This window comes from Echeneis naucrates, chromosome 7 (assembly GCF_900963305.1).
Source record: "Echeneis naucrates chromosome 7, fEcheNa1.1, whole genome shotgun sequence".
NCBI lineage: Eukaryota > Metazoa > Chordata > Actinopteri > Carangiformes > Echeneidae > Echeneis > Echeneis naucrates.
The window spans coordinates 6,226,332-6,241,100 of NC_042517.1; the positions used below are offsets into that span (position 1 = coordinate 6,226,332).

Consider the following 14,769-nt stretch of genomic DNA (forward strand, 5'->3'; position numbering starts at 1 on the left):
TCTGTGTTTCATTGTTTTCACTTTTTTCCATCTCTCCTGAAGTATACACTGGGAAAATAACAAATAATGATGTATTATTCAGGAGAAGCCAAATGCATAAAAACATTAAAAAGTCTCAAAGTACAACTTCTTGTCTCGCACTAAAAAGGTGTGTGTGTGTGTGTGTGTGGATATGAACGTGCATGCGTGTCTGTTGGTGTGTACATAATCTGTGTTTTGCCCAGAGAGGTGAATGCTGGGGAGAGAAAGAGATGAAGCAGACAGGATTTGTCTTACAAGTATCAGTTGTTGCAGATGAGTGCACCAGCAAGTAAAGATGGATAGGGGAATCCAGCGAAACCCATTGTCTTTCTATTTGCGGGTGTGTATGCATTTGTGTCTATGCGCACACTTGTGTGTGTTTGAAGGATGATAACAAGAATGCATATTTCTCTATCTGTTTGCAAACTGCCTGCAGTGTGTGTATATTTCACTAAGTACACCACATGGGTACTGTATGCAGGTATATGCATATGGGCATAAATACAGTATCATTACAAACACAAACACACACGCAGTCAGTCCATCAGGCTCGGCATGTTATGGTTATGAATATCAAGTAAGAGTCAATGCCCCGGGGGAATGGAAGCACAGAAACCAAGTTATTTCCAATGACCTCTTGCCCAGTGTGTGTGTGTGTGTGTGTGTGTGTGTGTACACTAGTTGTTCAGCATCTGTGTGCATGTGTGTTTTTATTGATGAGAATGGCAGCAAGGAACAGGAAGAGATTGGTCTGATAGAGACAAATGGAGGAAAGAACAGTGAGAAAAAATAAAAAGCTGTTGAGAAAAGGGAAGAGCAAGGCTGAGCTTTAAGGCAAGCAAATGAAGAAGAGGTGAAAAAATAAAAGTAATAAATAGAAGACTGAAACATGAGGAGAGGGCACAGGGGACAGGAAATAGAGAGACAAGAATAGTGTATGGGATAAACGAAGGAAAGGATGGGATGGGCAACACCAAGAGAGGTGATAAAGGTAAAATAAAAAGTCCAAAACATCCCTATAACATCACAAGGGCAGATAGAGCATGACAAAAGGAAAAGAAGGCCAGAAGGAATAAAATGAGAAAAGCAGAGCAAGCTAAAGATGAGTCGTCCTCCTTCACGGAGCAGTCATCGCCACCATCTACTGTTATTACCACCACTCCATTGTCATCGGTGGGGCAAGTGGGCATGTCACCAGGGGAACAAAACAGATCAAAAACATGAGCGAGAAGGAGAAGAAGAGGAAGAGAAAATTGCAAGTTTAGACACTCGCTCTCAGGTTTGCTCCAGAAAGATCCTCTCATGTCTGAGTGTTGCCACAGAGCCAGATTTGAGGAGGAATTGTGATCAAGCCGTATTTACCAAAGTTTGTGTCTTTGTTTGTTTGTGTCACTGCTGAGGTTAGCTGAGGTTAGCTGAGGTTAGGGTAAAGATCGTTGCCTGACCCCAACGTTGATATGGATGTATAACCCCTGTAGACCCCCCGTTAAATAAGATCCTGATGTCAGTGGCTGATGTTTTGGTCATTTTTGTTGAGATAGACAGCAGCAGCTGGGAATGCACCCATACATACATCGGCTCATCACCAATAAGAAGTATGAATGGTTATTTAACCAAGACCACAAATTTAAAAAGCAAAAGCGCTTTGAGTTTCCAAGACATAACCATAAAATGTGAAATGTGTTATAGTTGCCAGGAGGCTGAAGGGCACCATATCTAAATACAGTGAAGAGATTTGTTTATTGTAATATTTTCTCATTAAGTTGATACATAATGTAATCTGGGTGCCATTATATTTGCTACAAAACTTATTTGCAAATGCAAATTAGTCAAGACAGGTTTACTGTATAAAAAATAAATAAATTAATAAAAAAAAAAAAAAAATCACTGAATAGCGCTGATAGATTCCTTTATGTATTACAGCAAAGTGCCTGAGGTTGTACTCCACACTCTGTGTTGAAGATGGGCAGGTTCACATCCTTCTACTATTGAGTCTGACTGCCTTCAGTATGTTAGAGCAGACAGAGGAGCAGGTGTGGAGTACTGATGCCTTTCTCCTTTCACTGTGAGGACAGATGAGTGTGCCGGCACTGGAGAGATAACGGCCTCTCTAAAGAGAGAAGAGAGAGAGAGTGGAGAGCGGAAGGCAGCCGGCTGTGATTATGGCCAACTCTCAGGAACACACCGGGACGCGCGTTTGCGCATACACACACACACACACACACGCACGCACACATAAAAATCAATGTCCATTGATCACTGTCTCAAAACCCAAGTCACCTCACCTCACCCACATGCACATTCCACTTTTTTTCTGCTTTACTTGTTGCGCTCCTGTATGAAGAAAAAGAATAAAGAAAAAAAGAAAAAAAGAATAAAAATTCCATGTTCCACTAGAGTGGCCACACAAGATGAGTTTTGCAGCACTTCTGTAGCTCTCTCTGGGAAAGGGAGTGCATTTACCACTCTGCTCCAAGTTCAATATTAGGAGAGGCAACACAGTGCATGCTCCCTGGTCAACTGTGGAGTGTGCATGCCCATACATGCAGTAATATATACACACACACACACACACACACACACACACACACACACACACACACACACACACACACACACACACAAAATGCATACACACAGGCCCAAATGCCTCTGGTCTCTCTGAGCCAGAAAGTCTTTCTGCTGGCGGTTTCTCTCTCAGATTCTGCCTCTGTATTCTCTCTTCTTCACCTCTTGCCGTGTTTTGTTATCAGACTCCCCTCCTGAGCCAATTTAAACACAGCATCTCCTTTTAATTTCGATAATATCTGAGGCCATTAGATTCACATTGCCTGCCCGCTTGACCGCCTGACCGCCAGAAACGTAACCCCACCAATCCCAAATCATCCACCTAGAACAAAAGGAAGATAATAAAGAAGCTGGCCTGGAGCTGGTCTGAGTCATTCAGGGCCAGGTAATGTGAATATCAGAGAGAAGCACTGAGGGCAGCTAAGTGCCAATGTCTTCAATGGCATGTGGGCCATTTTGTCCATCCCTGAGGAGGGAAATTACACCGTTACACTGGCAAATGTTGTAATAGCCAGTTCAGTGCGGGGGATTTTACCTCTGTTGAAGCAAACTGAGTCAAACTGAACTGTGCACTCAGATGAGCAGGAATACCTGAGTACCTTCCAGGAGGGGAGGAGGAGAATGAGATCATTGTCACATTGCTATGACACATATCTTGGTATAAATCCCTCACTGCACAGGAAAACTCGATTTGCACAACTACGACAAGGACAGGAAGAAAAAGTTGTTTCAAGAAGATGGTCTGTAACCTACAAATGTTTACAACAGAAGGTTTGTGCCACAACTCAACTGTTTCTGATCTTCCTGATATGTCATCCACATATCTTAGGGGATTTATTAAAAACATATCTGATCATGTAATGGCCAACGCGTCCTCCTGTATTCATTTATTTCAACATGGGCCTGTTCATTTGATAAATGCAATGAGATAAATACCAACAAAAACAGTGACTAAAACTAGGAAACTAAGATGGAAGGTTCCATTAAACACACATTTCTCACTGACACGGACAATGTGAGGCCGTGTGCATATTCTGGTGAATGAAGTAGGCACAATGGCTTAAAGTGAAAATTACAGAATACAGGCGAATGCCAGTATGTAGTCCACCTGCAGCATATAAAAAAGAGCAGAAGAAATGCCAATCTACCACAGAGTTTTTTAACATCACCCACACTGTTCACAGCACTGGTCAATTCCCTCAATGTTGGGAGAGATGATGTACTGTTTAGAGCACTCCTACGTATTGGGAAACGTAGCAGTAGTACAGCATCCACCAGCAGTCAGAGACCTGTTGGCTGGTGATCCCCCTCCTGTCGGGATGTCCAGTCCAGTCCAGTCCCCTAAAAAAGGGGGAAAATCGCACAAGAAGAAAACCTCCGAGCTTCACTTCTGCACGCCAGATAAGACTCCTGAGTTGATTTGAATTGGACATGACAGCTTCTCAAGACGGTAGCCAATTCACTTACCCCAAAGAAAAACCCGCCATTCAAATTGAATGAGTCAAACGACTTGCTTCGTACAAAAGCACCAATCCAGCCGCCCACACGATTCCTGAAGTTAAAAGCTCTCTCTTTCTATCAGATCTCACGCCTCCTTGCGTGCTGTCTCCCACATCTCATCCTTCTCGCCTTTACCTCCCCTCTTCCTCAATCAGCGCTGACAACTCCATAATCTCAGCCAGAGTGACCTGTCGACGCCCTTCGAACCAGACAAATTTACTGACGGCACAGACAGAATAAGGAACCCTAATAACCTCCCAGCTACCTCTTCTCTCTTTCACTCTTGCTCCCTGTGAGACAGACATCCACGCCTATACCTCTACACCCCCACCTACTTTACAGTATACAGTGTTGTTTGCACTTGGAACACAAACACAAATATCCGCACAGACACCTCTTTCGACGAATGTAACACTCCGGTTTACAACTTGGCTGAACCTGCTATAAATCTGTCTCTGTCGATTCATTCACTGCTCCTTTCAAATGCAGTCGATAGACAAAGTTTTTTTTTTTGTCACATGTAGGAGTTTTCAATTGTGCTGTTGCAATAAAAGTAACAGCTTGAAAAAAAAAAAAGTGGCGATCATAACTGGTATTGAGTCACGCACAAAACACAATGCAAACAGTCATAGAACAAGAGATGACGCGGTTAATGGAAAGCTAATTTATGGATTCAGTACTTTGCAAAAATGTTCACTTGTCATGTAAGAATTTAATTTCCATTGAAGAAAAAGTCTTTTGGCTCTCTCATTAGTACCCTTGGTGCTGGGGTTGAGTCTGTATTTCCTCAGGAGGAGTTGTTCTAATAGCAGCCTGCTCTGCACAGTCGATTGTGAATTAGGCTTTCCATCTCTTTCATAGTAGTTATCATTTTTGCACAAATAAGATTGAGTGTGACATTTGATGATGGGAAATTACAACATTATCTCACAATCCACATGACTGCATAATTTGATGATTTGGGTTTTTCTCACTTTCGCCTCAAAATTCTTGTGATCAAAGGATTCAGAGTCTGAGGCCTCCCCAGAAAAATCAAACAAACACAAAAGCAATGTGTGTACAACATTTTAAGATTCAGCCCGCGTTGGACTTGACTAGTCCTCATTGAAGTGGTGATTGTCTCTGATCATTAAAGCATGTCAATGAAAATGTTTCAGTAAAAATACAAAAACTGAAAAATATTCTGAGTTTTTGCAAGAAAACTGGCTCGCCAGAAGTTAGTTTAATAATGATTTTGCTCTCTTTTCTTTTTCACACTTTCTTTTTTCATTCAACTTTTTAAATATCCAAAACACAATAAAACACTTTAGAATCTAAAATATTCTCCCAGGAACTGTGTGTTCCCAAAAATTGCAAATCCAGATGTAATGTGACAAGAGAGAAAGTCTGTCCTGGTGGTGTTATTTATTATCAACCATGCTATCATTAGTATCATCATTATTATTTTTCTGACTTTTATATTCTATTGCCTGCTGTTGCTGCTGGTGGTAATTATAGTTCTTCTCCTGGCCTTAACCCTCCACAAACTATCATTACAGCTTTCTCTCTCTCTGTGTTTGCCACTAGTCCTGCATTCAGGTCCATCATTCACTCGCATGTACTTCCATGCCTGTTCCTCTCCTACAACATGATTCTTTCTGTCCCTCTCCAGATGCTCCTCCTCTCTGTTCCTCCAGTCTTGTCGATCTCTCTCTATTCCCTCTCTGCAATTGGCGAGTAGTCACCAAGTTTGTTATTAGTGCCAGATCCAAGCCAGCAGTGTAATCAGACCCCTGGAATGAACAGTGGGTCCACACTGGCAGCCAGCACAACGCCGACAATACACTGAGGCTGCTGCAGTGTTACAGCTTTGGCAGGAGTCTGCTGCTCCACTCAGAGTCCTGGATCTTGATAGGCTTTGCTAAAGAGAAACAATGAGGTGTACAGCATGTATATAGGCACCCACTGGGGGCTAAGGGATAAAATACACACTGGATGGCGACCAATGCGAGCAGCAGCAGCAGCGAGCGGCACATTTTTTTGTGACGAGGCAGGTGATGCTTAAGCACTGGGCGTATGGCCATATTAGAAAGTCAATGTATTCCACATAATGGGGACATGTTTTAATATGAAGATAAGGAGGTTGTATTAGGACAGGGTGTGATAGAATGCATTTACTTTAAAATAACAAGCATTTTAACATCACTCGGATACTCACACTTTTGTTTTTGGCTGCCAGTTTTCTATCCTGAACATCAAAACATTCCAAGTACTGTTTGTGTTCACCATTTGCAAAAAAAGACGCACTGGCACACAATGCTTTGAGCACTGTATCTACTGTACTTATTGTAATTCAATTCTCATAGCAGTATAAAGGAGTGTAGATCTCAGTGTCTGGGTGCTTTTTGGTGCGATTGCTCTTTTCTGGATCAAAAGCACCAACTCTCAAAATGTGCAGATTCCTTATTTACAGCACTAATGGTAATACTAAGAAGGGAAAAAAATGTGGAATATATAGTTTTTGGAAGCTCTGGGGTGCTGAGATCCTGTTAACATTGTGCAACAGATCAACAGCCGAATCGCTGTTGTCTTCAGTCGCTGTTTCACAAGAAAAGCATATAAGGGACTAAAATGCCAAAATCTAAAGAGATTTTCTTTCCTCCAGTTTCATGAGTAACTCACTCTCATGCACTTAAAATCTTCAAACAAGATGAGGCAGAAAAGTCACATCAGTTAACCACTCAGGGGATTTCTGAAAATGAGTTACTTTGCACTGAAAGCTGTTGAAATAATCTCAATTAATATTTTCCATGCACTCAAAAAGAGCTGAGCTGGCAAAATAGAACTTTTTGGCCGGCACCTGCGAGGTGTACTTACAGCAGGGACCCTTACGCAGCACCTTGATGCGTCGCTGGGTGTTGCACTGGACCCTCTCCAGCTCGCACTCATTGGAGTAGGTGGATGAATCTGAGCCACATACTGGCGCCACCAAGGATGGACAGTCCACCTTCTTGCAAACGCACTCGGCTACGGATGGGTCAGTCGGGTTGCGCTCACATACGGCGCCAAAGCCACACAGCATTGCCCTGCAACCTGAAAGATAGAAAGAACAGATATTAGGAAACCTGAGTGTAATATCTCTGCATTCATCTGACATAAACTAATAAACACTGGCAGTCAAAAGTTTGGACACACTCTCCTCATCATTTGAGTGAGAAAGCGTGTCCAAACTTTTGACTGGTAGCGAAGGCACAAACTCAAACTAAATAATTTTTTCCCTTCACTTCCCTTTAGAAAAGTTGCCATGAGTAGAATTCTAAGGAAGCGTGTATGTTTCAACATCAGACAAATTAATCTCAATATGGTCCTCATAGAGAATTCTATTAAGTTCAGCAACACAAATAAAATTATCTACTAAATGCGATCCTGGTGTAAAGCACACAGATGCTCTCAATTCATCCAGGAAGAATCTGTCCACCCATGCAGAGCAGGGTGTGTGTCACCGACTGTGCTGAGCCTTTCGCACAATTTGGAAAAGCTCAGTCAGCAACAATATCTAAATCAGCACGCAGGCAGCCAGAGGATACACACAGCCTTGACAGTTCATTTTGACCTTTTAACAAGCCTGCGAAACCTCAGTGATTGGCCATCATAGGAAACTTGAAAGGACAGCAACACAAAGACTAACCAAGGTCAGCCATACATTTTAAGGTTTTATACATGTCAAGCAAACATAACTCCAAAGACTTTCATCCTCAACTTCCCACAGAGTCCTCGGCTTTGATCAAGTAGAGTCAGCAAACTGTTAACTTTGTCAGAAGCTGCTGAATGCACAAAGCGAAAAAGGTTTTTCTGTAGGTGTACACAACATCAGCTAAGTAATTGGCCTGAATTGTGGCAATAACAGCTGCCATGGCTCTGTGGCCCCTTTCTGGGCTGTTGAGCAGCTGGTTGCTTGGACATCCTTCAGTGGGACAGTGGCATTGGAGTCTGGGAGCTCAGGGCTCTCGCAGGTAGCTAATGCGATTGGAAATTGACAGATGAAAGCACATGAAGATAGAAGATCGCTCTTAAAACAGCCATCTTGGATGGAGAGGCAAACAGTCAGTGTCACTGCTGAGGATATACATGTCACACCCTCACACACACACACACACACACACACTTGCACGCATGCACTATTTCTTATCGCTGGCACCCAGACCAGAACTTAATGCAATGCAGCATGTTCAGTCGCTGGCAGGTGGCTTTTGTGGGACTGGATAGACTGACGGACAGTCCGATAAAAACACACACACACACACACGCACACACACGCACACGCACACACACACACACACACACACACACACACACACACACACGCACGCACGCACGCACGGCCGGCCATACAGGAACTCTCAGTGTGCAGCATAGACAACTGGTCCAGCATCTGCCCAAGGCATCTCATTCCATCTCCTTCCTCACACTGAAGCACAGTGTGTGTGTGTGTGGACTGACAGGCGAGGAGGCTGTTTTTGACTTGCCCACTGTTCCCTGTGGGGGAGCGCCTGACAGCTACCTGAGCTTGCTCTCTTTTGTACCACGGGGGGAAAAAAAAAAAGAGTGTGTACACATGCACATACGGGCACACACACACAAAAACACGCTTACTCTTTTTTCCACACACATCCATAAATGCATCTGTATTCCTGACAGTGTGAGGGTTAGGTGTAGGCATTAGATGTCTCACAGGTGCACACACACGAGCGCGACCAGGTGGTGGTATGAAGGCCTTGTCATAACTGGCCCACTGCTCTGCCACTTCACACCATCCACTCTTTGTGTGTGTCTACATGTGTGTGTTTCTGCGGGTGAGTGGATACGAGTGTCAGTCGGTGGGTCTGAGGCAAAGCCTTGAGAGTGGAGTGATAAAAGGTGAAATTCAATCGAACTCTGTCAAATGTGTACAAGAGAAAGGGTATATGTCTAATAGTATAGCAGGAGGGAAAGAAAAACACAACAGAGAGAGGTTGCAGTGAAAAGTATCAGTTGTGTTTTCTGTCCAATATATCCAGACATGGCATATTCCAATGAGGTCATGAATCAAATAATATTTTCAAGAAAATAACTTGTGTAAAAACTGACGCACCAGCTGGGCAGCGAAAAAGGGAAAGGAAGCTTGAATGAGTGCCTACGGGGGTTTGTAACCACATCTCCTCTGCAATGTTTTCCTATAAGAAAATGTCATTCTCGCCTGGAGCTTAACGGACTGACAAAAGACTGACACCGGAGCTTAGGGCACCTTGAAGTAAAGGTATCAAGTGGACTGAGCTTACAAACTGCATATTGGATGAACTAGTTCTTTTCTGGGAAAATCCTCCTGCTACCTGAGAAAAAAAGGCACCTTCACTTCAGATTTCTTTAGAAAGGATAGAAGCCCTTGGTGCTTAATATGAATGGAAATATAATTTTAACCAGCGCTGAAAACAGCAGTACACCATGAACACAAACTTGATCTCCAGAAAATTCTGGCAGTGATATACATGATTGAGTTTGATTGACGGGTGGTGTGTGGGAATGCGGATGCAGAGGGGATCCTGTGGCTGTGTCCTGAAGATAGATTACATTCCGATAGAAAACCTTCGCAAAGTCTATGGTCTTTTTCAACTTGCTATTGTTGTATGCTATAGAAATGAACAGACGCTTCCATGTCCATGATATGGGATTTCTTGCAACATGCCAATATTTTACAACTAATTTGGCTGAAAACTGATACTGATACTAATATTTTTCTCTTGACCACAAGGCAAATGCAGGTATGAAACACAAAGCTTATAATTAAGTAAGTATTGCTTATGTGGAATAAAACAAGTGATTTAACTTAATTTATGTCAAAAATAATTTATTTATAACAACTGTTTTTATATGTATATATTAAAAGAAATCCTATTTTCAAATGACTTGACTCTTCATCATTTCACCACAGAAATACCCCAACCAGGGAGAATTTGGCATTTTTCACAAAATCACAAAGACTACATTCATGCTGCAAGCATTAAGTGCTCGATGTGGATTTCTTTTCTTTCCAGGTTCAGTCTTTTTATGCAGCTGTTAACATTATCTTTTAAAATTTGGCCTCCAGTGTGAACAGGCCATGGCCCTGGTGTGACCCGCATGAACAGCAGGAGAACTAAAAGATGTCACACTCAGCACTCTGCTCATTGTAAACAAGAAGAGGTTGTGAGTAACATATGTGTCCACACTTTCATTTTTATGTGATTGTGCAGTGGAAGCAGGCAGACCCCAAATCCTGATATCATCTAAAACTTCACTATTCCTCCACTGGATACCTCTGTCGCGGCTGTCTGCCATTTTTGTTTCTGTTTTGTGACTCCAACTTGTGCACAATTCTGATAATTGCTACTCTAGTGTGCATAAAAGTCGGTTCTCATGGCTGTTCAGTCGCATTTCAAATTGTCTGTATCTGATTTTAAAAATGGCCCAAATTTGCTTTGAAAAGAAAACATTAAAAAAAACAACAACAAAAATCAGATTCTGGCCTCTTGGGCCTGCTGTGTGAACATAGTCAAAGAAAACATAACACCTGTACACAGGGAACACGTGAAAAGTGCATCATACCACTGAACACTGTTTTAACATTAAGGAAATTAAAGTGTACTCTTTGGTCATAAACATGACTGAAGTAGTATGCTATATGTGCTTAACAGACTGCTGCAGAAACTCAAAATGAACTGAGTACAGGAGCCCATTATCCATGTTTAACATTATCATCTCAAGCCCTGGCTCAGTCTGCACTGTGCAAACACTCACTCACTCACTCATCTATCTGTTTCACAGGGCTGCTGGAGTCAATCTCAATCCCGGTCCATCACAGGGCCAACACACAGAGACAGACAGAGACCAACAACCACTCACACTCAGACCTGCGGACAATTTATATTCACCAGTTAACCCAAACATGATGTCTTTGGACGGTGGGAGTAAACCCACGCAGACACGGGGAGAATATGCAAACTCTGCAAAGAAAGGCCCACTAAGTACCATCTCTAACCACTATGCCACTGTGCTGCTGTCTCCAAACAAAACGACAACAACTGCAAAAATATCAGCAGCTACTAAAATTTCCAGCGCACAGATTTTATAGCTTCCTTTCTCCTGCTGCAGGAAGATGCACATGACGCCATCCACAAGGCATCAAGGTCAGACATTTTCTTTAAGGAGACTGCGGCCTGCAGTGGCAGATATTGGCAAGGTGTCTGATGTCTGATCTGCAAATTTAGGTTGAAACCAATAACATCATCCGACCCCTGATATCAAGCAAACAAAAACATATTAATTAAAAATCATCGTCGACATTTCTTTTACCTGACAGATGTGTTACATGTGAATTCGCAAGAGGAAGAAAAGGTATTTTCTTCTGTATATAAATATGAACAGGCACCATCCAGGTTTGGGTAACTTCGTATATGAATGTAAACATTGCAGTACCTATGGTTGTCTTTCCAAGTGTCGTGTGTGTTTTGCTCCATTTACTTGTGCAAGTTAACCAGCCCTGCAGCCTTAAAAGCTTCACGTCCATACTTTTGGAGTCTGAACAAAATCACATTGGGGGGAAAAGACAGCAAGCCCAGGTTTTCTGCTTGTCAAGGCAACAGACTGTTGTCCAGGTAACAGACTGTCCCATGTTTAGACAGCTCATCCATTAAATGTGGCATGGTGTTGGGATCTTAAAGACTCTCAATGCATCAGCACGTTATGAAAGGCAACAGATAGCACTGTTGTGATTAAAAGCATGGTGAAACCCAAAACTTCACGCTTTATGAGTTGAAAGAAAGCCTGTCATGGTTCTCCTGTGGTTATTTCCACCGATTCTCTTACCAGTTGTTATGCTTCATAAGTCAGTCTTTGTTGTAAAAAAAAAAAGAAAAAAGAAAAAAGTCGCATTTTAGATCATCTTGGTGAATCAAAAGTACAAGATGTACAAAATGTTTAGCTCTTTCCACAATACCACAGACCACGTAAACTCAACATAGTTAGGACAGTGGTGCTTTGTGCCTTTTAAAAGTAGTATTTCATGGTGGATGAAAACAAACAAAAAAAAAAAGTCATTATATCACTCATTATCTGTGTGGTAGTTTGCACTAGTCTTGAGCATTAAGGCATAGATTATGCCCAAATAGCAGTAGCTGCTTTTCCTTTGAGATTGTTTCTCCTCTGTGGAGAAAACATCCCCACAGTGTGTTTGTGGTGAGATGCTCTGTCACTTTCATTGTTTTGCTGCCTTGTTGCATTTACCTCAAACAAAGTGAAAAGGGGAAAAATGGACTGTCGTGGCAAGCATGAACGCATTCAGGCCCAATAAGGCTTGATAGAATTGGACTGACAAATTTAGAATGGCTACTTTGAGGGTGGAACACTATTTTCTTCAGCTGGGGGGAGATACCTGTCAGGTTTTTCAATTATTTTACAGCTGCCCTGTACGCTTCAGCGGGAGTGAAAAAGGGGGGAATTCAAGGGCTGAATGGAAGCAAAGAGGGAAGAAAAAACGGAAGGTTTGCATGAATAATTAACAGGCCTGAACTAAACATGGGTGACAAGAAAAGCGGGAGAATTACCGAGATGGCAAGGGCAATGATGCACAAATGGCAAATGTGTTGAATAGCCTGTTTAAGTGAAGTCAGTTGTTTCGCGACGAGATTAAATCTGCAAATGGGGGCTTCGCCACTGACTAATGACCTATTGACTGTCAGGAAATCAGGAAACAGAAGTTGATGGAGAGGAGATACCACTCGGTGGCATTGAAGCGACGTCGCATTAATGTTGAATGAGTCTAAATTCATTAAGCTCCAGCACTCCTGGGGGACATCTTCCACTGCCTTCCTAATAAAGGGAGCCTTTCTTTCTAACTTAGGCTAAGTAATACCGCCTTTTAACAGTCCTCTACACTCTCTATATAAGAGGGCTTCACCACCTCTATCCCTGTAGCTGTGCCAGAAGACCACAGCGGTGTGGAGACGGGTTGCTATGGCAACAGCTGGTGATGCACTCGGCGCGGAGCAGCCTTTCTCGTCAGGTTGCTGATGAAGTTTTTGCTCATGATCAGAGGTGTACAATGTTTATGTGTGCAGACACAAAAGTGCTGCCTCTCCAGGACCCCATATCAAACGTAGTTATTTTTTCCTTTGTTCGTTTTGTTTTGTTTTCATTCACACCAACTGCATGAATCACTCCATCTTCTTCTCTATGCTCAGTGCTTTGGGGCGTGAATCTAATTTTGTAAAAAAAAAATAATAATAATAAAATAAAATAATAATAATAATTGTCTCACTATAGTTATATGCAGCACTAAGGCTGTATACGCGCTGTGCTGCGTAGGTGTGGAGAACAGCATTAATTAACAGTTAGAGGGAAGTTGCCTTCCTTTTGCAACAACAATATAATTATTTTCAGAAGAGAGTCCAGAAGTGATGTGCTATCTCATTGCAAGAAAATAAATGAAGACAGAAGCACAACAGTGGCCAGCAGTTATAGCTTGTAAAATATCTGAGGGGAGAAAGCACACCTTCAAGGCTTCCATTGATCTCTGCTTAGGAATCCTCAGGGGCCCAATACAGTCGCAATCTTACAAGGCCCAGTGTGAAATAAAAAATAAAACAAAATAAGTCTGCTCACAAAGGAAGACAACACCTTACCAGCTCGATATAAGAAAATCGCTCCTTTAAAGCAGTTAAATGAAAAGAAAAAGGGGCGAAGGAGTGAAAAAAATTGAGACGCTTTCAAAGGATTTTCAGAAGAAAACAACTTTTCTCCTGTCCTGCTTTTTCGAGTCGCACTTGTCCTTATCAGGGCAACAGCAGAATGTACAAATTGATGAAAACAAACTGGAAGGAGCTATTCGTTTATTTTCCCTGTGCCTTTAGCTCTAGTTCCCTGCTGGAAGATGGAGGGGTTTTGAGTATGTAAGTGCGCTTTTGTGTGTCTGTGTGCATTTGTTTAGGTTGCTACTGTATTTTCTCATTCCCTCACATAAAGGGGGCAATCAATTTCCCTCTCCCTTCTCATTCCTGAATGCAACATCGCTCATATAGATAAGCGCCTTGTTCCTGACCTGGCTAACACACAGGATGAACTTATTTACCAGTGGCGGCTCGGATGGCCGGACCAGATCTGCACGGGTTTCCGGAGAGCAAGAAATAAAGTTTGAGGAAGGAGGAGGAAGGGGAGAGGGGGGCGATTCTTTCTGGACAAAATGCTATATAACCGAAAGAGGAAGAGGTGAGGAAAGGCTAAAGAGAAATAAGAGAGGAAAAGGGAAAATAACTACCTTTAAAATCCCTCACAGTTTCTACACGTGGGCCTCGGTCAATGCAGTGAGTGAAAGCTTCTTCTGAAAATTAGGAAAAAGGAAGATCCAGACAAACACCTATTGTGCCTGTCTTTGATTGGCTTCAAAAACAGTGTGGTGTAGTCAATTGCGTTAACTGTCCTAATTTTCATCCCTGCATCAAAAACAACAGGTTGTATTTTAAATACACGGCGGCTCAGCTTGCTGAAGGAGAGCTACATTTAAATATAATTAAACACACTGTAGATCCTGATAGTCTCCCGACTGACTTTACTGCTCAGCTGCTATTGTTGCAGCTCCTCTGGGGTTTTTGTTTTTGCTATTTCTGGCTCACCTTCACTGTGGTTACTTTT

General features: G+C 42.3%; 1 protein-coding gene across 3 annotated transcripts in view; it reads right to left on the reverse strand.

Annotated features, from left to right (window-relative positions):
- The window catches only part of agrn (agrin), a 241,438-nt gene that overhangs the window by 93,137 nt on the left and 133,532 nt on the right, over positions 1 to 14,769 (reverse strand). For all 3 annotated transcript variants that reach the window (XM_029505946.1, XM_029505947.1, XM_029505945.1), the window contains exon 4: positions 6,946 to 7,161. In XM_029505946.1, coding sequence (XP_029361806.1) covers positions 6,946 to 7,161 — 216 coding nt within the window. The remainder of the gene's footprint in view (positions 1 to 6,945; positions 7,162 to 14,769) is intronic.